Below are 27,219 nucleotides of genomic sequence, written 5' to 3'. Positions count from 1 at the left end.
GGGTCTTGATAAAAACAGTGTAATTTTTTTAAGGATGATGGACTGTGGTTCATGTGTGATCAAAGTCTCTGATTAGAATAAGTATTCAGTTTTATATATTACTGTCTGAACCCATTTAATGTAGTGAATTGATTTAGTAGAAAACCTATACTGTTGTAGATAAGATACAATTCAGAAGCCAAAAAATTTTAGTTCCATTAATTTGATGGAATATGAGAGAGGATTTATTACTAGATATACCATTTGCTGGAAAAGTAAAATTGTATAATTCAACTAATTCCATAATTCTAGCTGTCATTTTCAAAGAAACCAAACAGAGCCTAAAGCTTTCTGTTACTCGGACTCCTGGCAATCAACCCAATGGATTGATCCAAAATCTTATTCATATTTCAGTTTCAACTTTCAAACTCCCAAGCTCTTGTTGTGTGCTCTCAGTACCCAGCCTCTTAACTGCTTCTGCAATGGTTCTGTCTAGCCATCTTTTAACCCTTTTTCTCTGACTTGCTCTGGCAGTTGATCAATCTATTTTCCTAGGTTTCTGTTAATAGGTTCCAAAAAGAAATTCCTGAATTTATGTGAAGTTCTAGTTAGATATTTTAACTCCTTAAATTTAATAATTTAGTAGTGCCCAGGTAATTATCTTGGTTTGTACAGATGATATGGATAGAGCATGAAATGGAGTTGTTCATATCTGATATTTGATAGTCTAGTAGTTTGTTCATATCTGATATTTGATAGTCTAGTAGTTTATTTTATTGAACCTGCTTTGAAATTCAATTTGAATGGGGAACTCAGATTCATAGCTGTGTTTATATTATGAAGGGAAAGTATAGTGCTAGTAGCAGTGATGTAGTATCCATATTCAATCAGTAGTGGATAGAATGTATCTGAAGTCTGAACCATGTAGCATGTCATTGCATTGGTTGGAGACAAGTCTGAGCAGTAACTGATCCAAAATTTCTTCATGAATTACAAGGCACTACATCTGACTCCAGGAAAATTTTTTTTGAAAAATATGGAAAACTTCTGTAGATGCACTGCAAATACATATCTGATATTTGATTCTGGTTTTTCAACCAAGTTTCTGAACTTAATCTCTTACACATTTAGAAACCCATCAGAGTAGCAGCAAAACACACACACACACACCATCAACTCTTTAATCTTTGATTCCTCTAATATCCGGTGCATCCATCATTTCTCAAGCAGCCTAAAATGGAAAAAGCTTTGTGCTAACCTTCTCTCTCTCTAAAATTATGTCTCTGCCCCTATGTACGAAACTGATTTGTGCCTCTTCATTGATTTGCTCCCTATGACGCTTGCTGAAAGAACCCTCTTTCATTTATGGGGCGCTGTTCTCTATGCCGCAGCGCAGGCAGTGCCCAGGCACATGGGGGTGGGCGCAATGACCACCCTGCCCCCTTGCACAGGCTGCCCATGTGCCTGGGCGCAGCCTGCACTGCGGCACAGAGAACATTCTCCCTTCGTTTATTTTGTGGGAAAAAGATCCTCACACCGATAGTATTGAGATGTTCACTCATGCCTCACATCTTGACCATGTGAGTTCCACATTGAGACTTCCTCTCTTCTCTGACCTTGTGGGTTCCTTTTACTGAACAAAACCGTTTCTCGTGATGTGATTGGTATAGGGTGGGAGATTACCCCCATATTATCAGTGTTGGAAACCCTCTCCCTTGTTTAATATTCTATTATAAAACATGTCTTTTTCCTTGCCACCAAATTATTTAAGTTGTAAACACAGCTCATACACTAGCAAAAGTGACTGGTAGACCCTAACTATTGAATTGGACTGTATTGGTCATACAACTACTTTCACCAATTATGAAGCGTTAAAACACAATGGAAAAGGTGGATTACAAGATGATCCATACAATTCAAAAGGTGATACAACACATCTTTAAACAATTTTGGACCATTAAAGATACAAAGGAAAATGTGCGAGGTAGGCCAGTCACGTAATTGAAAACCACTTTTGCACGCCTACACCCATTTCACTGCCGAGTGCAGCTCAGGTTCACGTACGAGAATCATCTTGTACGCTCCTGCATTGGCGAGATAGAATCCACTTTGTAGTCCCTACTTTGTGGATTCCATCTCGTCGCCTCATGGGCGTAGGAGATGATTCTTGTAAGTGAACCTGAGCCAAACTCTTCACTGCCCCCGCCCCCCTATTCTCCCCTACTTATTCTCTCTCCCAAACCCCCTATTTGAAGATTCGACTTCAGGCTTCCTCCTTCGCTCAAATTAGTACATGAGCGTTGAAAGAAACCCTTGCCCTTTATCCAATTTATATTCTATGGTATTGGCATTTCTCCCTTGTATAGGATGAACCTTCAAAGCTTTGTATTATTTGTAGTCTAATTCAGATTTGCCGTGTGATAGATATTAGTTTCAACCATCTAAGGTTCAAAGAGAGTTAATGCTTCATGTTGCTAAACCTAGCACCCTCAGATTAAACAGTTGGTTTGGTCAAAGTAAAACAAGGAATTAATAGGAACTCCACTATTGGATATCAATTTTTTCTAGAATTTAGCTCGTCTCCAGGGAGCTCACACACCCAGGGTTTTGCCAGCCGTTGGACTGTACTGCACACATCCCTAAGCATGCACCAAGATGCGTGCGACACAGCTCAACCAATTGGTTAAGAAAGTACCCATCTTCTCTCTCTCTCTCACACACATTAATTAACTACAGTAATCATGCTATAAGGTTGGTTTGAAGTATAAACAACTCTTCCTTCCTCTCTGTCCATGTGTCACCTCAGCCTCACTTTCTTAGTATCATTAACATTAAACCCATAAATGCACAAGAAACTAAGGAAAATTAAAATATAATTTACTCATGATTTGAATTTTAAAAAAAAATGAATATTTTATATAAGAAAGTAAGATTAGGAGACCTTATCTAATACCACCATTATGTTGATTCGACTTTTGCAGATTTAGATCTGTCATATAATTAGATGCTCTATCTTTTTCTTTTTTCCTTCATATCTGTGCTCTTTTCATTTTTTGGAATGAGAATATCATTCTACCCAAAAAAAAGAATGAGAATTCCATCCATGTCACATCAGAGCATTGGAAATAAGCATTTGAAAGAATATTAGGTACCATATTACATTCTAAGCTACTTAATTAAAATGGGAGAAGGTTTCTTCCATCACTTAATTTTTTCCTTCATGGGCAATTATATGGCTATCTTGAGGAATGATTTGGTCATTTTCAACATTTGATGTATGCAACATCTTTCTTATAGATTAATCAATGTCAAAGTTTCATCAGTACTATTATGTAAAATGAAAAAAATGCCTACAAAGTTTTGAGATCCAATCATCCAACACCAGTTACCAAAAAAATACTATCTTGTCAAAGTGGACGATTTGTATTTTGGGAAAAGGGTTCATCGTGACGCTAGTATCAGAATAATCTTTCATGTCACACCAATGGTGGTGCTATGAGTGATATAATGTACATAAGATCTATACATGAGGTTATGAAAAGGAGAAAAAAAAAAAAAAAAAACCATTTGAAAGAGTGATAGTACACTGGCATCCTAGAAACTTTTTCTCTTATATTTTTTTTACCTAAAACTAGTGTTTGGAATTTAACTTTAAGAATTATATATATTGAAATGACATCATTAACAAATAATTAATAAAAAACAGAGAAAAATAACTAGCATAAAATAGTAACAAAAGTAGTGATTTATGAATTGCATTAATTTTTTCCCATGTTTAATATGAAAGAGACCAAAAACTGACATGGGCATGAACAAGTAATACTTCATTTTCATTTCATTTATTTACTTATTTATTGAGTATTATTTATGGGTGAAGGGGTGAGCCGCTGGTGTTTCCAATTTCCTAACAACCCACAAGGGTCACATTTCATTCATTTAGTTTATGGTTTTGGGCCCTTAAATCTCAAACATTCAAATAAAAGTGCTTCTTTGATGAATAGTCGTATTCTAGGGTTTTTTAGACCAATTATCGGCAAGGACTGATTCAACCCGCCGATTCCAATTTTAACAACCTTGCTGGGAGTTCATTGTATGAGCTATACCAAAATTAAATTGGTAAAGGGAAAATATTCTCTGTACGAGGTGGGGGTAGGTTACTCCTAGACACAGTGGGGGTGAAATGATCGTCCCACCCTCATAAAAGACAAAAATCTCATCCATAAGATGCCAACACGCATTCTCATTGGCTGCCGCACACACGACCCTGTGCTCCCCCAGAGAACTGCTCCCAATTGACAACATATCCAAAGTGGAATGGTTATCTTTGATAATCAGACTTCAGACCCATGGAATGTTTGATTACTTACTTCGATGGTTTTCTTTAAAGTTCACATTCCATGGTGGTACCACACAAGGAGGGCACACACACACACAAACTAACTGTAGCTTTGCTTCCAAAGCAGGACAACACCCACCTTTATTAATCCTTACCATCAATGCACATTTCTTTCCCCTCTCAGTCTCTCTTTCGTTTACACTTTTGGCCAGTTGGGGGAAGTAGAAACTCCACTTCTGTCCCTACTCCCTGGTATCGCTCCATTTGCTAATCCTTTTGTCACATCTTGAACGGTTATCAACTGCCCTGCCACTGAATCCAAAGACAGTCTTAGCTTTGTATCTCATTTGAACTGGTGAGAGTTGAGGAACCCACGTGATCAGTCTCTTTTCCTATGACAATTCTTGTTCAGAATAGGGATTGCGACAGAGAAATTCTTCAGAGATATCCGCTAGGCTGTTTATGTTTGATGTGAGTCTGTAAAGAATGGTTTCAGTGTCACAGTTTTTTTTTTCTTTCACAACTATATTTTGTGTCTTCTGATCATTCGTACTGGTTAATTGTGACATGGGTTTAAAGTGATTCTGCAATTCTTTAGGTAAGTAGAGATGGAACCCCCCAGGGGTTTTTTGGCTTCCTTGTGGAGCTTTCTCCGGTTTTTACCGTTCTTCATAGGACTTCTACTTTTGGGCATCATTAAAGGTTGGTTTTTCCTCTACCAAGTTTTCCATTTAGATTTCCTTGATATTGTCTATAGGTGTTGCTTCACTTCTTTCTTGGGCTGCTCTGGTTCCTCTTTGTTTCTCTTCTAACTAGTATGTTATTTCTAGTTTTGTTTCGAATGGTTTTGGGTTACAAGCACTATCATTTGATATTTTTTTTCCCCCATTTTATGTCTGAAGAAAGTCAAGAAACTTAGGCTTCTGGATAGACTTTTAGTCCTCTGGTTTACTCTATCAAACCAAATTGGTGTATACTTTATCAAAAGAATCTATTTTCGTTAGTTAGTAATCCTTTGATTTCTATTTTTTCCTTCTGCAAATGTTATTTTATGCATATTGATTTCTTTATCATTTTTTTTTTAATTTAAAAGAAAATGCTTCATCATTATAGTGAGGAACTTCAGTCCCTCTCTCTACCTTCTCCCCCTTCAAAATTTTAATCGATTATTTTGTGTGCCTTGCAGGTGTTATTTTTTTCCCATTGATATTCCTTATCATTTCAATTGGGAACTCTGCAATCATTTTGGGTCTTTGGCCAGTCCATAGTGTCTGGACATATTGTTGCATTGCACGGTAGTTTGATGTTTTATTGTTTTCTTGGTCTGTTAGGTTTTTCTGTATTGTAGTGGCCTCTTTCTTATAATCATTGTTTTCTGAGGCAGAGCCAAACAACTGGGGCCAGTTCTGAAGATTGCTCTGTGCCTATGCATTTCTGTTATCTTGATCTTGTGGCCATTGGTTGGCATAGTTGGAAGTATTTTGGCTGGTGCAGTGTATGGTTTTCTTGCACCCCTGATTGCCACCTTCGAAGCTGTTGGAGAAGGAAAGACTGATGTGTTTCGCCATTGTATCATTGTATGCCATTATTCATTAGTGAACCAGATCAATTCTGCTGACTATTAAATGCTTAGTGGTTTTAGTTTCATTTTGTTCTCTCACTTAAATCTCCTTGCCCATGTAGGATGGAACTTTGAGCTCTGTAGAAAGAAGCTGTACCGTGGTCAGGGACTTTAATGATGTTTGTTTTCACTCCTATTTCTCAGTTATGGATGACCTCCGTCTTCAAGAACCCCCAAATGGGAAACCATATGAAATCAGGTTTTGTTCTGTCCTTTGGATACTTCTGTTATCTAGTCCATAAAAATTTTAAGCTTATCAAGTTTCTTACCTTAAAGTGAAGCACTATCATTGTTGTATATGCATTGCATGTGATGAAACTTAAAAGAGTCATGCACTATGAATTTTCTAGAATTTAATAGCCACAGGTCCCTCTCATGTTGGGTTTTAATGAATAAACACTTACCATGTCAATTAGTGTCGACTCTTTTGACTTAAAAGTTTCACATCAAAAAAAGGAAAAGATGTAACAGATGGCTGGAAGTGAGACATCCCATTCTTCAGATTACATCCTTGATCAGGCTTGAGCCTGCTAGTTGATCGAACATGATGCTTGATATTGAAATTCTGAGTAGTTATCAGGAATCTTCTTAAAGTCCCTGCGGCAGATAGTTGCTTCTCCAAAATTGTTGGCAAGTTGATGATCCTCCTCTATAAGCATTTCCAGCTATAAACATGAGGTTTGGAAGAAACACGCAGTTGTGGTAAATATGCCACATGCAGGGGCAGGATCCCACTAATACCATTTGATCTTTGTGTAGCTATCTTATTGGCCATCAATTAGCAGTTAGCATTATTAGGAGTTCTTTTTCTTTAGTTCAAGCTGGATCTTCTTTCTTTACTTATTTGTATAATCCAACTTGAGGGGAGTGTTGGAATATGTATTCCAGAATATCGTGGGGTATTCGTCTTTTGGGGTGATTTTATTCTTCTTATATTATTAAGTTTGTATTGGCTATGTGGGTTTTAGTCCCACATCGCCTAGTTTTGTCTCTTTGTAATTTCCCTCTATTATAAATAGAGGGGCTTACCTAGCAATGAATACAACACATTATTTTCTATCATTCTCTCTTTCTAACCCACGATTTTGCCAACATGGTATCGAGCTGGTCTGATCTGGTTAGAAAAAGAGAAAAACCCTACTCCATCTCTCCAATCGACCTCTCCTTCTTCTCTCTCTCTCTCTCGGCTTCTCTTTCTCTGGTTTTCTTCTTCTTCTCCTTGTAAGGGGCAGCACTAATGAGGTAAAATCCCGACCAATGATTTAGTTGTTGCCCTCCTCCATTCTATCTACTTTTTTATAGTAAAATACTGCTGGAATCATCTTTGCGATTTGGGGTTTTCCAGAATTTTTGGAGAACGACTTCCTATTACTATTGAAGGCTGACCTTCCACCATTGGAGCTCCCTATGCACCCTTCTCCAGCCCCTTTCTACCCTATTCCATTATCCTCATTCCCTATTTCCTTTTTCTCCAAGCTTTAATTAATTCCAGCCACCATACCTAATTGATCTCAACTTGTCAGGGTTTTTCAAAACCCAGACTCCAATCGATTTTGGTGTTTCCTCCTTAACTTTCAGGTTTCAGTTTTTGCTAATTTTTTGAGGGCTGATTACTCCCACTTCAAGGACCAATCGACCTCAATATTGCATCTATCCAAGTTTTTGAAGACCCCTTCCCCAATCGATCTCTTTCTTTTGAGGTTTTCCAAAACCCTAATAAAAATCGGTTTGGGCTAGGGATGTTCTTTGCTGTTCGAGTGCTTTAGAGGTGGTTCTAACATTAAAAGAGAACTCTCCTTCATCGATTCAAGGCTTGAAGAAGGTCCTTTATGTTGGTGTAGTGTTGTAATGTCACTCGCTTCTTCTGCGATTTTTGGAGTCTCTCCTCTTTGAAGATCAGGTCTCACTCTTTTGGAGATTGATTGTTCACCTTGGAGGTTCCATTCTAGCACCTTGGTCGCATCTATTACATGTCTACATCGCAATTACAACCCCCTTTCCCTAAATCGATCTCAATTTCGGGTTTTCTAAAACCGACAACAATCAATTTTAGGGTTAGGGTCTTCCTATTAAGCTCATATTTTGAGGAAAGTCTTATACATATCAAAAGAATATTCAACCCATATTTCAGCATCATTCATCAGTTATTTTTGGGAAAAAATCAGGTTCATTCTTATGGCTCGATTTTTCCAATTATCAACCTATTTTCCTTGTTCTTATGTGGCTGGCTGCTCAACTACCTATTGGATCTCTTGAGTGATTATCTTATATTTCTTGGTTCTATTGAGCTTTACTAACTACCTTCGTTCTATTGATTGGCTTAGCAGGTAGACGTTGACATGTTATCGCTGCCTTTATGTGGACTACGCTCTCCTATTATTGAGACTCGAGTATCCTACTATTGGAGATCAAATTTCTTTCATTATTGAAGACTCGAATCTGCTACCTTGGAGATCAGCTTATTTGGGATTACAACGTGTGTTCCAAGGTTATTGGTTGCAACTACGAACCTATTCAGTTATGTGAAGCTTTTCCGGTTCATATCGGCTTACATTGAGAGCTTGATCCTAGCATTGTTCATAAATTCAGATCTGATCCAAGTGTTTTGTTGAAGCTTCTTACATCCATTGCTGTCCAAATATCTTGTCAGTTCTATTTAGCATGTGGGAGTTTATAGTTTGGAATTTTGCACACTAGTTCTTCCTTGTGTGAAGATCAATCAAGTTTTGAAGAATGGTGCCTTCTCCTTCTAAAAATCAGACCCCTTTTTCTTTATAATTCAGATCTGATCATTGGAGATTGGTGTTTTGGAATTAGTTTAATCGATTGAAAAAGGTTGAAGATTATTGTGTTGCATTGTTTTTGTCCATGGTTCATTATACCATTGCTCTTTTCACTTCACCACCTCCTAAAACATACCTTTGGCATATACCTATAACCCTTTGGAAGTTAATGGTATTCACTAATTTGCCATTTCTTCCTTTTCCATTACCCTTGGCACCTCTTGGAAAATTCTGGAATATTATGTTTTTGCCCTATCTCTTACATCATCTCTGTTATGTCCACATGTACGACACGTGAGGGGGATTATGTACAAGACACTTGCAGACATTGTAGAAGCGAACATGCAGAACACTTGGTGCAAAACATAGAAGATCGAGTTTTCACCATTGCCAATGGGTATCTACTTTGTTATTGGGTTGAGTTTACCGTAAGGGGGAGATTGAAGTATTAAAGTATTGAAGATGTTTGGTTATTGCCCTCTATATGAGGTTCTACTGATCGGATTGATTTTTTCGCTACTTGATCTTTTCTCCGCTTGATTCATCTCGCTCGCTATCCTAGTTACTTATCTTCAAGACTATCATTCGAGATTCATCACCGAACAAAGACTAGAGGATTGGTGAAAGCTGCCTTTTTGGAAGACATTCCAGTCCTGTTTGCGATCAAGTCTGCCCAAGTTTTGAAGATCTATTTTTTCAAGTTCTTGAAGGTTTATTTGGGAGCAGCATTCATATGTCAAGCTAGATTCTACCGCAACTTAGTTTTTTCCATTTTGTTCAAGTTGGGCATTAGTACCTTGTATGCGCCAACTTGAGGGGAGTGTTAGCATTATTGGGAGTTCTTTTTCTTTAGTTCAAGCTGGATCTTCTTTCTTTACTTATTTGTATAATCCAACTTGAGGGGAGTGTGGGAATATGTATTCCAGAATACCGGTGCTTTTTGGGGTGATTTTATTCTCCTTATATTATTAAGTTTGTATTGGCTATGTGGGTTTTAGTCCCACATCGCCTAGTTTTGTCTCTTTGTAATTTCCCCTCTATTATAAATAGAGGGGCTTACCTAGCAATGAATGCAACACATTATTTTCTATCATTCTCTCTTTCTAACCCACGATTTTGCCAACAAGCACCATGGGACCCAATAACATGCTGAATTGTCTATTTAACATCTATTCTTTCAGCGTAACACTCCAATATATTGGATATATAAATGTTATCATATCAGATCGTCTTTCAGGTTTTCCACCTTAAGCTATTGACTTTACCAAAACAGACAATATTTGTCTTACAGAATTTGCTATTAAACATTATGCAGATTGCTCTATATACCGGGTGCTTTATTGGCTGGACTTCTTGGAATTATTGTTGACATGCCTGTGGTTACGCTTCTTGCCCTATACAAGAGCCCTTACATGCTTTTAAAGGGATGGCATCGATTGTTTCATGATCTTATAGGTCGGGAAGGGCCTTTCTTGGAAACAATATGTGTGCCATTTGCAGGTCTTGCCATCCTACTTTGGCCATTGGCAGTTACTGGAGCTATATTGGGTTCAATGGTATCAAGTGTCTTTTTAGGTGCTTATTCAGCTGTTGTTGCTCACCAGGTCATATTCTTATGCTCAATTAAGCTTTCTATATATAGTTTTGTTATTTAGGATTTGGATTACATGCTCGCAAATTTGTAATTTGGGATTTGAACTGCAGGAATCCTCTATTTGGTTGGGGCTCTGCTATATTATCTCATCCTTATCCATTTATGATGAATACAGTAATGACATTCTTGACATGCCAGAAGGGTCCTGCTTTCCTAAGTACGATTTTGTACCATTTTTTATGTTTCAAGGGCATCTTGTTCATTCCATGCATGTCTAACATGAAAAGCTACTTACTTTATAAGATTATCAGGCTCCAGTACCGGAAGAAAGGGACACTGTCGCGAATCAGCTCTCGTGCAACGTCTTTCTCGAGACCTAACTCTTTTCGAAATCCTCCCTCTCGCTTGCCCTCTTTCAAGAATTCAATGATTGAGTTGAAGTCCGTTGAGGTATTTATTCTTTTGCATGTAAATTGTCCGGACAGATTCAGCCTTACATTGAATTATCCACCGGGAGGTGTTGGCTCATCAAGTTATAGTGGTTTTACTGTATAAATCCAAGTCATTTATGTGACCCTCATGATTAGGAGTTTACTGATTCAACCAATCCATTCACCAACGTTGCCTCACTGCATGTATCACCAAGTCACTCATATTTACTTCGATAAGTTTGGTAATGTTAACATGTTATAGCACAGTAACTGAAATTTTGTATCTGTAGCTGCTTGATGGTTTATTTGTGGAGTGTAAAAAGAACGGGGAGCTTCTGGTTGCTGAAGGACTGATAAGACCGGAAGACATAGAAGACTCTAAATCAAGCACAGGTGGCACCGGAGTTTTAAGCATTGGTTTACCAGCTTATTGCATTCTTCTGGCACTTCTGCGTTCTGCCAATGCCAACGTTGAGGGTATATTGCTAAGTAAGTGAAGCTGCTACCATAATAATAAACAAAAAGTTTGTTACCTAGTCATTTTACAAATAATAGATGTTCTATATTATGGGCATCCTTAAAAAATGGCAAATATTATGGAGCAATGCTAGGAGGACCATGGTGTCAGTTATCTAGAGGACACCCCCACCCCCCAAAATGCACTTGCACCCCATGGTATCCCCTTTTCTGCTGCCTTATTTTTAGGAACTTTTGATACCATGAAATCCAATCCATTGTTGGGGTCCTTTAGACAGCTGACCCTGGGGTCCCCTGGACATTTCCCATATTTTTGGTAGCCTACCATAATCTGCTATTATCTCTTCTAAACATATATTTGAAGACCATAAAATAATTTAGCTATACAAACTCATGAATAAGAATATTTGAAATAAATGGTATAAGATGCTGTATAATATCCTGAGTCTTGAATCCTTTTTGCAAGGTTTGCTTTGTCTGACACGTTGTGTTAATATCAGGCTCCAGCACCCATGCTCATGTCCAAGTAACATAGCCTTAAATTCCCTTCTTAAGTTTTAGCCAAAAAAAATAAAATCGACTTCATATAGGCAGGACCTGATAGGCTGACACCTGTAAAAATCATTTGTCCAATAAACACCACCTAGTACTTCATTTTGATATGCCTCTACTCCCCCCCCTCAAGTTCTTTGGAATCTAAAAATTCTCAGAAGTATGGTAGAACAATTTTCTTGGAAGTAATGACTTGTAAGCCAGGGTACTGGGTTGCATCGATTGCAACTTTAGGCTCCTACTGGTTCTTTGCGTGCGTAATGGCTTCTGAAGAATGGTCTGAGGTTGACAATTGACCAACAAATGTACCACAAAGAATGGTCTTAAATCAAGTATGCAAAGTGACAATAAGAAAGATTAGTGCATGGGAATGATAGAACTGGAGAAAGATGAGGGAGAATAATCCTGCACTTCTCCACCAGATTTGAGGTGGAAAAATATTTGCATCAGGCGTGTGCAGCTCTCAAGTGTGCAATCATTGTATTACTGACTAATGAATTTGTTATAACTTAGATGATTTTAATCACCTGTACAAAAAGGTCTTGGTGTGTGAGGAACATCCTTAGAATGATCAAATCATCCTTACCACTAGTTGATGTAGATTCACTAGTCCCTCACATTGTCTTTTTTTTTCAAGTACTAGCATAAAGTCTACATTTTGACACACACACACACATTAAAGGCTTACATGTTTTGATTATTGTAGGTGACAATGTGACTGAGATAACTACAACCAACAGACCAAAAGAATCTTTCTTTGAGTGGTTCTTCAACCCCCTGTTGATTTTGAAAGACCAGATCAAAGCTAAGAACCTTTCAGAAGCTGAGGAGAACTACCTTCGCAAAATAGTTTTGTTGAGCTGCCAGCCAGATAGATTGAAAATTTTGAATCTAACACCACCAGAAACTGAGCAGAAACATGCTGAACTTGACGCATTTGCCCGAAGGTAGTAAAATGAAGCTCTTTAGAAAAGCTGCTATACTTGTCATTTTCTGATGGTCTTGTATTCTCATTGTTTCCTATTCTTGTCCTCTTAAGGCTCCAAGGGATCACCAAGACTATCTCAAGGTATCCAACTTTTAGAAGACGTTTTGTTAGTCTCGTTCGATGTCTATCTCATGAGCTTGCAATGAAGAATAGTGATGGTCAATTAACCAATGGACCTCGAGCAGCTATAAGGACAAGAAGTGGCTTGGTTCGGATGTTCAGCCAGAATTCATTTGGAAGCAGAACAAACCACCAAGGAGCCGATATGGATTGAAGCTAAAGTAGTTGCTGGAAATGGTTCAAAACTTGCATGAACCATGAGTGGAGAAGCTGATTATTGTTGCTTACTTTCATTTTTAGATTCTTTTTACCTTCTCATTAATATTCAATGTACGATTAAGTAAAGAAATTAGTACAAGAAATTCAGCTCAAAGAAAGAAATTAGTGCAAGAAAATTTAGCCCAAACACTTCAACCTCCAAGGCATGCCAACCAAAGGGTATCTTAAACTCTCTGCAAGGACCTAGATTACTCGGTCTAAATCTGAAGAAAGGTTTACTCTCATAAGGCCCATCTCTTAAAGAGCAACTGGTTGCAGACATTATTGTCAATATGGGAAAAAGAACCCTAGAAGGCAGCGTGGTCCCTGCACTCAGACACAGAGTGGTGCGAAATAACTGCTCCACCCCATGAAAGGCTGAAATCCCACCTTTGTTGATGTTTCCACGCATGCTCCCATTGGCCCCTGTGCTATTGTAGTGGCCACGCTGTTTTTTAGAGAACCTTCTCCCTTTTCAGGCAAGAGATTGCATTCTGGTCGTATAGTGCTATTTCACTGGGGCCTGAATGGTAAATTCACAGTCCTATGTCTAGGCACAGTAACCATGCAACCCGGTAGCAGCATTCTTTTTCCCTGCTTTCTCAATAAAACGAGAGCTTACCTTTCCAACTCAGCTGAACTAGGCTTTCCTTCCAAGAGAATTTTTTAGATTAATTGTGTAAAGATTTATTTTCTCATTTCTTCTCTGTTGTATAAAGGTTTCCTTCCGCCACTCTTTTTCCCTTGTCTATAACCTCATCTTTTGGTAGTGATATTCAAATTGTAAAGCAACTCAAGTTCCAAATCCCTTTATTCCTGTTATTACTTATCTTTTTCCCCTTTTCACTCAATCAACCTTTAAAGCTCCTTGAATGTAATCTTCTATTTTCTTTGGCTATAAGTGGTATCACTTTTTGATTTTCTAAAGAGATTCGTCAGGAAAGCACTTCGTTAGTTCTGACGGTGATTCCTACACTAGAAGAATACTTATCATAAAGGATTGCAAAGGCTACTAGACCTTGACGAACCATAACCTGCCATGTAGTGGTGACTGGGTGGATTCATTGTAATAAGTTGAGAAAGTATCTCAAAATACAAGTCAAAGTTTCCAAAGATTACAAAAAATTCCATCAGAGGGAAATTATTATACACATAAATTATCGCACTCCATATTTTTTTGAAACTTGAGGTTCAACCCAGAACCACTTCCACTGCTCAACTAGGCTATGTGGTGAATAGAGCCTCTATTGCATAGAATCCCATGTAAACCGCAGAAAAAGCAGGTCAAAAACCATTTCCTAGGTACTCATAAACCACTAACTAATATTCAAAATGACAGCAACATTTAGATGCCCATCAATAAACAGAAATCATAATGAGAGGGCTGTCAACTCAAAACATTGTTTCAGATTTGGATTCCCAACCTTTTTGACAAAAAAGAAACAAGACTGAATTTTTTTTTCCCTCCATATTCTCAACAGTAAGATCCTGCTTAAGCCATCCTGTTGAACATGTCTTCTTCTCAGCAAAGGAACAGAAATCAGCATTTGCTGTTTTAAAAAAAAGCATCAAAATTTTCCTCTGTAAAAGAGATGAGATAAACTTGACAGTAAAGCCTTCCTGAATATATTTCTAGAAACTAGTGTGCATTGTAAATAAATAAACTTCAAACAGAATTCTTCCAAAACAGCCGCTACGATGGGGTTATAGGATATGGGTCGGCCAGACTGTCCAGAACAAAATCAACAGGTTGGCTTTCAGTTTCCTCAAGTTGGGATTGAGAAGCTGTTAGCTTTGCCTTCTTGTAGCTGCTTGAACATTTAAGGATCATATCCAAGGTCATGTACTCCGCTGGGCCTCCAGATCTGTTCAAAGGAGGACAAATAATTTACAAAGGATAAATAATATTTATCAGAAAGAAAGGGAACAAAATTCCCAAGTTGATAACTCCCCAGGGGTTGAGCTCAAAAGGAGTCATAGTACTGATGTTCAGTATATAAATAGTTAAAAACCCAAAATCTCCTTTTTGTGAGCTCCGAAATACTAAACATTTTTTTCCAAGACCAACCAGAAACTTGGAGAAACAGAATCAAATGACCCATTCAGTGGATTCCACCTAAGATATCTAGACAAAAATCTCACCCAATGTATATCTGGCAGGCAAACAGGTAAGATGGGTTAACCTATGTTCAATTTTGATTCACCCGATTTTTTCAAACAATATTTACCAATATTTACAGATAATTACATGGATTGGGCTCAGGCTGGGCCTAAAAATAATATATAATATATAATTTGCCCAATACCTAGGAATAAAATCAGAAACAAAATATCCCAAAATATAGAAATCGAAGCAGTGCAATGGTGGAGAGAGAAAGCTCGATGGTAAATGAAGAGGGAAGATTCTAACATATCTTTCTAAACCATTGATTAGATGGAGGAGAAGGTAGGAGAGAGAAATATGTTTGTTATTCACAAAATAAAGCAAAGAAATAGGACAGAAAATAGAAAGTAAAGATAAGAGGGAAATATAAAAACAGAATAGCAAATAAAGAGAAGAGGAAGTGATTACCGAGAGCGAGGAGAGAGAAGATATCGAGAGGGAAGAGGGAGAAGAGCCACTCACAAGTTTCCAAACAAAAATTCAATCCATTAATTCCAAATCCAAATGATGGGGTGGTTAGTGGTTACATATATATGGAAAACAGAAAATATCTAAACTTCCTATACTAGACTTCCTAATAATTAGGACTCTTGAACAGCTAAGGACTCTAGAATTTTAGATTTTCCTAAACTAGCTCATAGACTAACAATTAGTCTCTTAACCAACTACCGACACCAACATGGGACCATCAAACTTTACTCTAGACTTAATCCCATGTACCCCCCTTAAATCCCAACTTTTGAGCTTATAAAAGTTGCCCATTACATTAATAATCCCAAAAATAACAAGTTCAAGACCAATAGAACCCAACCATGGGCCAAAAGAAATAATTCCAAGGCCCAATTGGACACCCTAACTGCATCAGAAGGTGGGCCTAAAGTTCATGCATATGCTTCACAAATATATGCACGATGACAGTAGAAATGACCTTTTGCCATTTTGGACCTCCCCATATGCAACAAGGGTCTTCTAGAGGTTGACCACCAATTTCAAGCTCATAGATGGCATTTTGTTTTGAAATTCTTATAATAAATCTGATTGTTCCTGATTAAATTAATTATCTAATTTCATTAACTCATGATTTTTGTAATAAAAAATTAACACAGCTAATATTTGCCAACATATATTGAGTTGTCTCAAAAATTTCATCCCCAGGTTCATTTCCTGCTCTTGAAAAGTTCATTGAGGTAGCCATGCGCAACAATCCACATTCACAGATCATGCTGTGCACGAAGTGCATGCTACCCCCTGCATGCTACATATGATAAGCATTACTCCTGAACAAGAGAAGATTAGTAAAGCAAACTAGCTTTGCAATGTATTTTGCAGCATGGTTAGGGTGTGAGGTTCCTTTAAAGTACTCAAACTCAAGGAAGAAATTGAAAAAGGACAATGGCTAATTGAGAAGAAAATCAATAGGCAATCAGGTGTTGATCACTACCACAGCGGAGAGAACAGGTGTAGGGATTGGGGTTGTGAAGAAAAAGAAAGGATGTTACATAAAAAATTCTACTTACCGTGAGTAAATGAGGTTGTCTCCTCCACTTTCCTTTCTTTTCCCACCATACAAAGCTGTGGCATTTTAACAGATACATTTAGAAACATAAAAGACATTAGCTCAAACATAAACAACAAGATCAAAGTAGAAAATGAGTTCCAAATTTATAAACAAGGACATGAAGCACAGAGATACAGAGAAGAGAGCTCAAATACCAAGACCCATCTCGAAAATGGCAATCTGAAGGAGAAAAGCCAAAAACCAGGCTTGAGATGAGGAGGGGCAAGGTAGGCTAAATCCTACTTTCACTGTTCTACATGCAATATATTGGGCATGAAAGTAAATGTATGTATGTATGCATGTACATAAGTATGTATATAAACAAGTATATTTACCATTTTGTGGTTTGTGGTTTGTTCCTTCCAAGTAATCAGAAGAAGATGAGGATGAACTATCCGAAGGGCTTTGGGTACTGGTCTCTGAATTGTTTATTTCACCTTCATCGTCAGAACTGTCACTACTAGTGTCATTAAATATTGTACCTGAAGTAGCAAACGAGCTCTTCTGATAACTAGAATTGTTAAGCACTTTCCCAATTTTCTTACTTGAAGCTTTTATTGCTGTCACAGGATTGCACTTCGACTGTGACTTGATCTCTCTGCCTTGTCTGTTTTTGTGAACTCCTACATCAGGGCTTTCTGAGGTAGAGCCTGATGCGTCCCAATCTGCACTATTTTCTTTCACAAAAGCATTATCACCAGCTCTGAAGGGAACTCGGACCACAGATGAATGCACAGGACTACTGATACCAGAAGCATCAACAATTTTGGTCTTTGAAGCTTCATGAGCAATGGAATCACATTTTTCATGGAAACGAGAAAATGGATCTTTTGCCCTATCCCCAGCAGTTGTTAAAGTTTTTCCATAGTGAGTATTGGCCATGGTTTCAACCTTTTTAGTCTGTGGCATTGGTACCTGAACTTTTACTACATCAAAGAAATCATCTTGAGGCTTCTCTTTGAATCCCTGGCAGTCATTTGAATTGAGGGACTTCTGTAAACCAGGTGAGGTACCTAAAGAACCCACATTATGCTTTTTTGTTTTCTTAGTTGACAGAAGTTCTTTATCTGACCTCTCAATTTGAATATCCTTGACATCAAGGTCTTTACCAGGAGCGACTTCATGTTGCCTCTGACTAGGCCCAAAGTTATCAATGTAGCTGATCTTGGTGTTTTCAAACTTGGGAACTTCCATGTGGTCATCACCTTTGTCAGTACAGCCACTTGAATGTTTATCATCTCTAATATCAGCTTCATGAGGTGGTCTCTCTGCGTTGCATGCAAAAATATCTGATGGGACTTCAGAATGGTCATTGGTTCCAGGCACCGAGCATGGCTTGGAACATACTATCCTAGTCCCAATATCTTTCTCAGCTTCTAACATTGAATCCGTTAATTGTTCTGTAGGACCTTTTCTACCGAACCTTGTTTTCTCTGTCTTTTTAGTTTGGATAGTTTTCCCTTTCTTTTTAATAAATGGAAGTGCAGGATCTACAGTGACAACATTTCCCATTGGATCTGGGAGACTCTTGGCAGAAGTTTCAGTCTTTTTTGACTTCTTTTTCACTTTATAGTCACTACCTTCTACATCCTCCTGGATTTTGGCGACTTGAATTTGAGGCACAATGTCTACCTGATTCCCACATGCATTATCAGCATCCTTGTCAATGCCTGTTACTGGAGTATTTACAGCTTTCACTTTTGATACCTTTGTCTTCTCATTTTGAAACAGAGTGTTATGCTTTTCATTAGTTTCATTGCTAAAAGAAACTTTGTCAAGCTCAGGTTTTAAAGGAATGGCACCTCCAACACCATTAGCATCTTCTATGCCCGAAGATGAAGTTTGGCCCTTTTGATCAGAACCCTTAGATTTCTTTGACTTCTTTCTTTTTTTATCATCAGAATCCCCAGTTCCTGACATGTCTGAGGACTGCAATGACTTGGAGGAGATAACCCGTCCTTTAGAGTTCATCTCTGTGTTATCTAAACCCACAGAATATGGTTCTACCGACAATGTTGGTTTGGGATCTTCATTCTGTAACAGTATCTTTTTCTCCTTCTCAATTTTACCAGTCTCGTCATCACCATCACTGTTGTCACACTGAAATTTCTCATGCACCAAAGTAGCGCTCTCCTTTTTGAGCTTACCAGGCTCAACAACCTCAAGCATGTTAAGTCCTTCCACACTGGCAGCCTGATGTTTCTTTGACCTTTTTGATTCTCTTCCTCTGGATGCCTCTATATGGTCAGAGGTTTCACTTCTCTCCACCTTGACAGTACCAGGTTTATACATATCAATACCAACGAAAGGATCAGCAGCATCAGTTTGCTTAGGAGGCAATGTTGCATCAAATTCTCCCCCCAATATTCCATGGTTGCTTCCCAAAGCAACCTCTGAAGTCTCTCCCCTTACATCATCGCCAACACTGTTGTCACAATAAACCTTCTCATACGCCAAAGTTGTGCTATCCTTTGTTAGCTTACCAGCCTCAGCAATCATGGGCAGATCAAGTCCTTTCACACTGGCAGCCTGATGTTTCTTTGACCCTTTCGATTTTTTCCCACTGGATGCCTCTACGTGGTCAGAGGTATCCCTTCTCTCCACATTTCTCGTACCAGGTTTACGCATATCAACATCTACAAAAGGATCAGCAGCATCAGTTTTCCCAGAAGCCAATGCTGGATCAATCTCTCCTCCCAAATTTCCATGGTTGATTCCAAAAGCTACCTCAGAAGTCTCTCCCCTTACATTATCACCAACACTGTTGTCACAGCAAACATTATCATACGCCAAAGTTGTGCTATCCTTTGCTAGCTTACCAGCCTCAGCAATCATGGGCAGATCAAGTCCTTTCACACTGGCAGCCTGATGTTTCTTTGACCCTTTCGATTTTTTTCCTCGGGATGCCTCTACATGGTCAGAGGTATCCCTTCTCTCCACATTTCTCGTACCAGGTTTACGCATATCAGCATCTACAAAAGGATCAGCGGCATCAGTTTTCCCAGAATCCAATGCTGGATCAATCTCTCCCCCCAAATTTCCATGGTTGATTCCAAAAGCTACCTCAGAAGTCTCTCCCCTTACATCATCACCAACACTGTTGTCACAGCAAACATTATCATACGCCAAAGTTGTGCTATTCTTTGCCAGCTTACCAGCCTCAGCAATCATGGGCAGATCAAGTCCTTTGACACTGGCAGCCTGATGTTTCTTTGACCCTTTCGAATCTTTTCCTTTGGATGCCTCTATATGGTCAGAGGTATCCCTTCTCTCCACATTTCTCGTACCAGGATTACGTATGTCAACATCTACAAAAGGATCAGCGGCATCAGTTTTCCCAGAATCCAATGCTGGATCAATCTCTCCTCCCAAATTTCCATGGTTGATTCCAAAAGCTACCTCAGAAGTCTCTCCCCTTACATCATCACCAACACTGTTGTCACAGCAAACATTATCATACGCCAAAGTTGTGCTATCCTTTGCTAGCTTACCAGCCTCAGCAATTATGGGCAGATCAAGTCCTTTCACACTGGCAGCCCGATGTTTCTTTGACCCTTTCGATTTTTTTCGTCTGGATGCTTCTACGTGGTCAGAAGTATCCCTTCTCTCCACATTTCTCGTACCAGGTTTACGCATATCAACATCTACAAAAGGATCAGCGGCATCAGTTTTCCCAGAAGCCAATGCTGGATCAATCTCTCCTCCCAAATTTCCATGGTTGATTCCAAAAGCTACCTCAGAAGTCTCTCCCCTTACATTATCACCAACACTGTTGTCACTGCAAACATTATCATACGCCAAAGTTGTGCTATCCTTTGCTAGCTTACCAGCCTCAGCAATCATGGGCAGATCAAGTCCTTTCACACTGGCAGCCTGATGTTTCTTTGACCTTTTTGATTTTTTTCCTCTGGATGTCTCTACAAGGTCAGAGGTATCCCATCTCTCCACATTTCTCGTACCAGGTTTACGCATATCAACATCTACAAAAGGATCAGCGGCATCAGTTTTCCCAGAAGCCAATGCTGGATCAATCTCTCCTCCCAAATTTCCATGGTTGATTCCAAAAGCTACCTCAGAAGTCTCTCCCCTTACAACATCACCAACACTGTTGTCACTGCAAACATTTTCATACGCCAAAGTTGTGCCATCCTTTGTGAGCTTACCAGGCTCAGCTACCACAGACAGATTAAGTCCTTCCATACTGGCAGTCTGATGTTTCTTTGACCTTTTTGACTTTCTTACCCTGGATGCCTCTATGTGGTCAGAGGTTTTCCCTCTCTCCACCTTGCTAGTACCAGGTTCACACACGTCAAGAGCAACAAAAGGATCAGCAGCATTAGTCTGTTCATTAGCCAATGCTGCATGAATCTCTCCCTCCAAATCTCCATGATTGTTTCCCAAAGCTTCCTCTGAAGTCTCTGCCCTTACATTTTTTCCAAAAGGTATTGCATAGTCTACTTGATCATTGGTAATTGATGGTTTATAATTCTTTTTCTTTTTCTTTGTCTTATTGCCTGAACTAAGCAAAGGGCCATCTTCGTTTAACCTACCTGAATCAGCATTTTTAGGTTTTTGTTTGTCATCTGATAGGTTTTGAGGAATCAAATGATCATCTTCAAGAAGTCTAATAGATAAACCCTCTGAATCAGCATTTTTAAGTTTCTGTTTGCCATCAGACGAGTTTTGAGGAAATATACCCCTTGGCTGGCTGTTTGCAATTTGAGGAACCGTAGGAACAGCTAAAATGGACACATCTTTGGAAGGACAATCAAGTAGAAGAGTATTTGTTTCAGGCAAAGGGCCATCTATGGTGAACACATGGGTTGGTGGCTCACTAGCCCAAGGCTCCAAGTGATATGGATTTTCCTTGTGTTCCCCTTCACGAGAAGCATCAAATTGCAAAAACCATGTTTTCATAAACCCGTCGAAAACACTTCTAACAAGCATAGAATCTGATAGGTGATAAAAGCAACCTTTGCGCTTTACCTGCAAGGATCACAATACCATGTCACTCTAAGGATAGAGTTTATTGAGCAAGATCATCCATAGCCCCTTCTTTTATGAGAAGCAGACACTCAAAGCATTCCCCGAATAAGAATAAAAAATAAAAGCATACCTTTAAAGCATTGACAATAATCTTGCCGATGTTAGGAAAGCAACAAGGGTGTTCAATCATTATTTTCTCTGCATGTCAAAAAAATATGAAAATTTGGATATCAGTGATAAATATAAGAAAGAATATGACAAAAATGCTATAGATAAGAATTGTAGACAAGAATTAGAGAAACAACCAGGCCAAAGATATGAAATCATGCATATCCACACGTATGTGATGAAGACATCACTCTGGGATTTAGGACAAATCAGAGGAGTAGGTCTATTTATTTCTGGTTCTTGGACCAGTAGTTCTGGGGGTTGACTCAGCTCTCTCAAACTGTTTCTCATTATTAAGACACAGTCGTACACAGCCCCACATCACTTCATTGTGGCTAGATGTCCCTTATTAATTTGTGTGGATGCATAATTCCGTTTACATATGTGTAGTTTGTTTTATTTTGTTGTATATTATTTTTATTTGGTGTTAAATTGTTATGTACTAATGTGGTAATGCTAAGAGTTGTAGTTACTAGGAAGTTATTGCTGGAGAAATAGTTATTAGGGAGTAACCATTGTTGGAAAAGAAGTTCTTAGGGGGTTGTTTGTCTCTCTTCTTTTTTCTTTTTTTTTTTGGGGGGGGGGGGTTAAAAGAGAAAAGACTGTATTTTGGGATGGAAGGCAATGAAGATATGTGGAAACTTGTGAGATTTTCTCTCATTATCTGCAGCATAACTGATTCCCTGCAAACCTTGGAGTGAATCCTAGTTGGTGTGAAGCCAAGTCTCCCCTTTCTTCTCTCATTGGCTACCACATTCTCTCCCCCCCCCCCCTCCCAATTCCTTATCTCTTTGGGCTAGAATAAGATTGGCTTGTGGTTTGATGTGGATTCGTAGACCTGTTCACCATATTTTGACTTAAAAACTTCAGGTTATTCAAATTTTCCCACTATTTACCCCAAATTGTGATACCAGTCCCAGTTTTCCAACTTTTGGCTTAAATTACAGCCCCAAACACTATGTGGATTCATCAATTAACAGCAAGGAGGCACTGAGGACACATTCTTTGGAGTTTGGTAGCAACTTAGCACCTGATCACAGCACCCCAACTTGCGGAGCAACAAAGGAAGGTACTGACATATCATGTATCCTTTATTAAATTTCCATTAATCATCAGAGTGAATTTTCTGCACTTACATTTGGAAATTTTTCATCATTTACGGTTGTTGTTATACCTAATTTTCTGCATGTATGCTGTGAATTTTGTGTTAGGAGACCTTTCCAAACCCAAATTCTCTCAATCCTTGGACTTGTAATAGATTTCTCAAACCTGTCTAGCACCAATATGTAGATAGGAACTAGGAGGGGAGCAACAATTACAAAATAAAGATACATTGATAAACCCACCACAATTTAAAGTGATGCTTTCGAACTCATTCAATCAGGAAGATTAAACTAACTTAACACATCATGACAGTGGTGTGGGTATAGAGAGATCCCGTTCACCCTTCAAACCATAAAGATTCCATTGACAGACCAAGGTCAGCAAACGAAAAACAAGAAGTTGAACCATTCAACCTTTCAGGCATCAATGCTCAATGGAGTGGCTGGCTCTTAAAACAAGAGTACAATAAGAAAATTACCTTATGTTGACAACCCATATTTTCATGGCTCAAACTAACATAGTGACGCCCTAAGGTGGTGCTTCTCCAGAGACAATAAGTTGCCTTCCAAAGTGTAAATGCTTGTAGGAATTCAAGTGCCTGGGTAAAGCATCTGAGCACCTAGTAGTTACTTCAACAGTTTGGACACAGGAAATCATCAAGTATCTTTCGAAACTAGTGCGATGAGATGGAGCTCTCCTATTTGTGGTTTGGAGGTCAGGACACAATCAGGCACGACACTTTTGCCAGTATATAGGGCTGTAAACGGATCGGATGTGATCGGATCTGGATATTCCCTGGCCGAATACGGATACCTCTAAATGGATTCGGATGGATTTGGATGCGGATCGAATTCGGATTTTCGACCATTCGTTTACATCTCTGCCTTGTGTAACCCGGACCTTCCACCCCCTAGCGGATACAATTCACTCTCAATCCATATCTATTAGATCATGATTCTCTTTTCCTCATATTCTAGAACCTGTTTAATCTTCAAAAACCCTCAAGATCATTATTTACTTAATTTTTTATTATTAGGTATTCAGATTTTTTTCTGGGCGGATTTTTTCCTGATACCTCTAAACGAATATGGATGTCCCTAAATGGATACAGATGCGGATCGAATTCAGATTTTCGGTTATCCAATTACAGACCTACCAGTATACCTTGTCTTGGAGACAACCGATTTCACTCTTGCATTTGGCCTCAAGGGCGCCATGGCCTCCAACACATCACAGGAAACTATGGTATTCCTACCATGACAATCATATCCTTCAGTATACCTCATAACATATAGCTAAGTCACCTACAGGGGCAAAAGGGAAAGACAGCAATTTGGGGGTTCTAACCTACCTTTCTTCCTATAAAAAACCAATTTGTCCATTTTTTACAGCCCATACTAGCACCATCAGCACTACCAGAATTCTCAGAAAACCAGATCATGGAAGGAGGTAGATATCCTTGGAAACCCTCACCCATCATCAAAAAGCCCAACCTTCCAGACAAATCAGATAAAGGAAAGCCTTCACATTCCTCCATTATGAGCCCCAACCGAGATATTACCTGGTCTTTACCATCTATGGGGCAGGGGCATGTCACGGTCCATGTGTATTTTGATCAAAAGAACCACATAAGGAGATCTCTATGGATCACCGGTGTTTTGTGCAGTGTTTTGTGCAGCCTACACTTGCTCAGTGTGTCATCTAAACCCTTGAGAACCCAACATCATTAAAATGTCAATAGGAAAGTGCTTATTTGGCTATACAGGAGTCCAGGTTGATCTTCAGGTTTTTTAACTTTTCTTACCCACAGTAAACCAACATGCATTGATTCAATGAATGCCTACATAGAAGGGGAGATGATAAAACAACAAGAGGTACCTAACAAGCTTTAAGATTCTCCTCTAGCTTCAGAAATGCATTTTTCAGTTACAGATTACTCCAATGGAGTAATAATCCATATGCATGAAATGGGACGTTTGAGCTGCTTAGAAAGGAAAAAAAAAAATACGAACCACTATCACCCAGAACATTGTAGTCCTTTTCTTTTTTTGAGTCGGGGTGGGGGGAGGGTGGAGATTGTTCTTAGATGTTCAACCAAAATCAAACAATAAAAGACAACAACTCAAAACAGCAAAGGTAAAACGAAGAACAAGAAAAATCTAATATTAAAAACTCAGACAAAATTGCTGTCCTGCGCAGATACAAGTGCGGAAAGGTAAACAGAACTAGTTTCTTTAATTGGGGTTGTCGAGAGGTTAGGAGTACCTTTAAGGTCGCGGACTGTGTCCTTCGCAGCTACGATCATGACGAGATGGGTACCAAAATTGCTGTCCATGAAAACTGTGTAAGCACCTGAATCAGCATCTCCCGAACCATCATCACTCCCTTTCCCTTTCGCCATTCTGGAAGAAAAGGGAGGAGAAGGAGCAGCAGCGGCTTCTCGCCTTCTCACTTCTCATATAGAATGATATAAGAGACCGCGACATTGCTACAGTGCCGCCCACAACACGAATGGACTTTGCAGAAAAGTAAGGGTACCAAATTGGAATTGGAATACAAAACCGAAACCGGATCCAGACCAAATAACCGAAATCGAACTCACAATACATTTAACCCGAATCGAATCGAATAGAATTTGATTACAATCTGCTGAAGTAGGACTTGATTACTTATTGGATCCAACATAGGAACTAATAGTTAGAACCAAAACCAAACCAAATTTGGGCACCAATATATTATAGGACATTAATATAGTATAATACCTATAATAACATTAATATAGTATAATACTAATATACTATAGTATATGTTGATGATGTGGTGGATATGGTGGATCAGGAAACTGGAGACCATTTTTTATACTTGGAACCCGTGGCTGCTGGGGAGTTTCAGTGCCACGGGGATCAATGAAAATCTTGAGTTGGAATTGTCGAGGTTTGGGGAGTGCCCCGATAATTCGTTCCTTGACTCATCTCTCCCGGGTGGAAAAACCTAAGATTGTTTTTTTTATTGAAACCAAGGCTGTAAAGGGGAAGATTGAGCGTCTTTGTAAAAAGTTGGGAATGCATGCTTGTTTTTCGATGGATGCAGTAGAGGCTTTGGGGGGGGTTTGGCACTCTTGTGGACCCACTCGATTACTATTGATGTACTTTTTTCGAATAATAATTTCATTGATTCTAAGGTTACATTATGCAATGGTTCTATTTTCTTCATGACTTCTGTTTATGGAGCCCCGATTAGAGCTAGAAGACAGGAGGTTTGGGATCACCGATCTCGCATTGGGTGTGGTAGACATGCGGAATGGATCTGTTACGGGGATTTTAACTCTTTCTTAGCTTGGTATGAGAAGAAGGGGGGCAATCGCAATGGCCAGAGGGACTTGAATAACTTCAGGGGGATGGTCAACACTTGTGCACTTGAGGACATTGGCTCTCATGGCCCTTGTTATACTTGGAGTAATAAGCGGAAGGGCTCTTCCAACATTAGAATAAAGCTGGATAGGGCTTTGGCCAATGTTGCTTGGAGGACGACCTTTCCAGATGCTGCGGTGTTTGTAAAACCGACCCTGAACTCTGATCATGCACCGCTCATTATCGATTCTGAAGGTGGGCGTTGCAAGGGGAATCGCCCCTTCCGTTTTGAATCAGCTTGGTTCAGGCACCCTGACTGCAAGTCCACGGCTGAGACAGCTTGGTCCAATCCCGTCCCAACCTCTCCTCTTCCTATTTTACAACATAAAATCATGGGCATCCAACCTGTTTTTAAGAAATGGAACCTTGACACCTTTGGTCACATACAGAAAAAAATAAATAATCTTCAGCAAGCTCTTCCAAGGTTACAGGAGGGTCCTATGGGGGAAGATTTCTTTGATCAGGAGGAGACTCTTACTGCTCTTCTTAATGAGGAGTTAGAAAGAGAGGAGGAGTTGTGGCGGCAGAAATCTCGGATTAGCTGGTTGCAACAATGTGACAGGAAGACTAAGTTCTTCCACATGACCACCATTCAGCATCGCAGTCACAATAGAATCTTAAAGCTTCAGAAAGCTGATGGTAGCTGGACTCATGAGGAAGGGGAGTTTTACCAGCTCATGCATGATTATTATCATGATATTTTCATGACTGAAGGTTTGGACCCAGACGCCCTTAATCATGTATTGGCAT

General features: G+C 39.1%; 3 protein-coding genes and 1 long non-coding RNA gene across 5 annotated transcripts; 2 read left to right on the top strand and 2 right to left on the bottom strand.

Moving 5' to 3' along the window:
- The first annotated feature begins 450 nt into the window (after positions 1-450).
- On the top strand, positions 451-835 carry LOC122670632. Its single transcript, XR_006334234.1, has 2 exons — positions 451-680; positions 714-835. It is a non-coding gene; the product is annotated as an uncharacterized LOC122670632 (long non-coding RNA).
- Positions 836-4,611: 3,776 nt separating this feature from the next.
- Positions 4,612-13,227, top strand: LOC122672739 (uncharacterized membrane protein At3g27390-like). Of its 2 annotated transcripts, none has more exons than XM_043870216.1 (11): positions 4,612-4,786; positions 4,914-5,017; positions 5,502-5,610; positions 5,700-5,892; positions 5,999-6,135; positions 10,035-10,323; positions 10,424-10,530; positions 10,625-10,763; positions 11,035-11,233; positions 12,480-12,720; positions 12,813-13,227. In XM_043870216.1, the coding sequence occupies exons 2-11, from the start codon at positions 4,924-4,926 to the stop codon at positions 13,033-13,035; spliced, it is 1,731 nt and encodes a 576-aa protein (XP_043726151.1). In that variant the 5' UTR covers positions 4,612-4,786; positions 4,914-4,923; the 3' UTR covers positions 13,036-13,227. The 2 variants fall into 2 exon arrangements, with proteins under 2 accessions (XP_043726151.1, XP_043726150.1); XM_043870215.1 differs by having other exon boundaries at positions 4,895-5,017.
- A 1,319-nt stretch (positions 13,228-14,546) lies between these two features.
- On the bottom strand, positions 14,547-19,982 carry LOC122672696. Its single transcript, XM_043870170.1, has 3 exons — positions 17,137-19,982; positions 16,761-16,815; positions 14,547-14,944 (listed from the first exon to the last, which is right to left on the bottom strand). The coding sequence occupies exons 1-3, from the start codon at positions 19,970-19,972 to the stop codon at positions 14,773-14,775; spliced, it is 3,063 nt and encodes a 1,020-aa protein (XP_043726105.1). The 5' UTR covers positions 19,973-19,982; the 3' UTR covers positions 14,547-14,772.
- LOC122671192 lies at positions 19,980-25,495 on the bottom strand. Its single transcript, XM_043868294.1, has 4 exons — positions 25,325-25,495; positions 21,918-21,985; positions 20,089-21,787; positions 19,980-20,002 (listed from the first exon to the last, which is right to left on the bottom strand). Exons 1-4 carry the CDS (start codon positions 25,458-25,460, stop codon positions 19,980-19,982), a joined length of 1,926 nt encoding a protein of 641 aa, XP_043724229.1. The 5' UTR covers positions 25,461-25,495.
- Between the last annotated feature and the right edge of the window lie 1,724 nt (positions 25,496-27,219).

Source organism: Telopea speciosissima, chromosome 8, assembly GCF_018873765.1.
Source record: "Telopea speciosissima isolate NSW1024214 ecotype Mountain lineage chromosome 8, Tspe_v1, whole genome shotgun sequence".
Taxonomy (NCBI): Eukaryota; Viridiplantae; Streptophyta; class Magnoliopsida; order Proteales; family Proteaceae; genus Telopea; species Telopea speciosissima.
The sequence above is the reverse complement of the archived record's forward strand: the minus strand, read 5'-3'. Positions and strand labels throughout refer to the sequence as shown.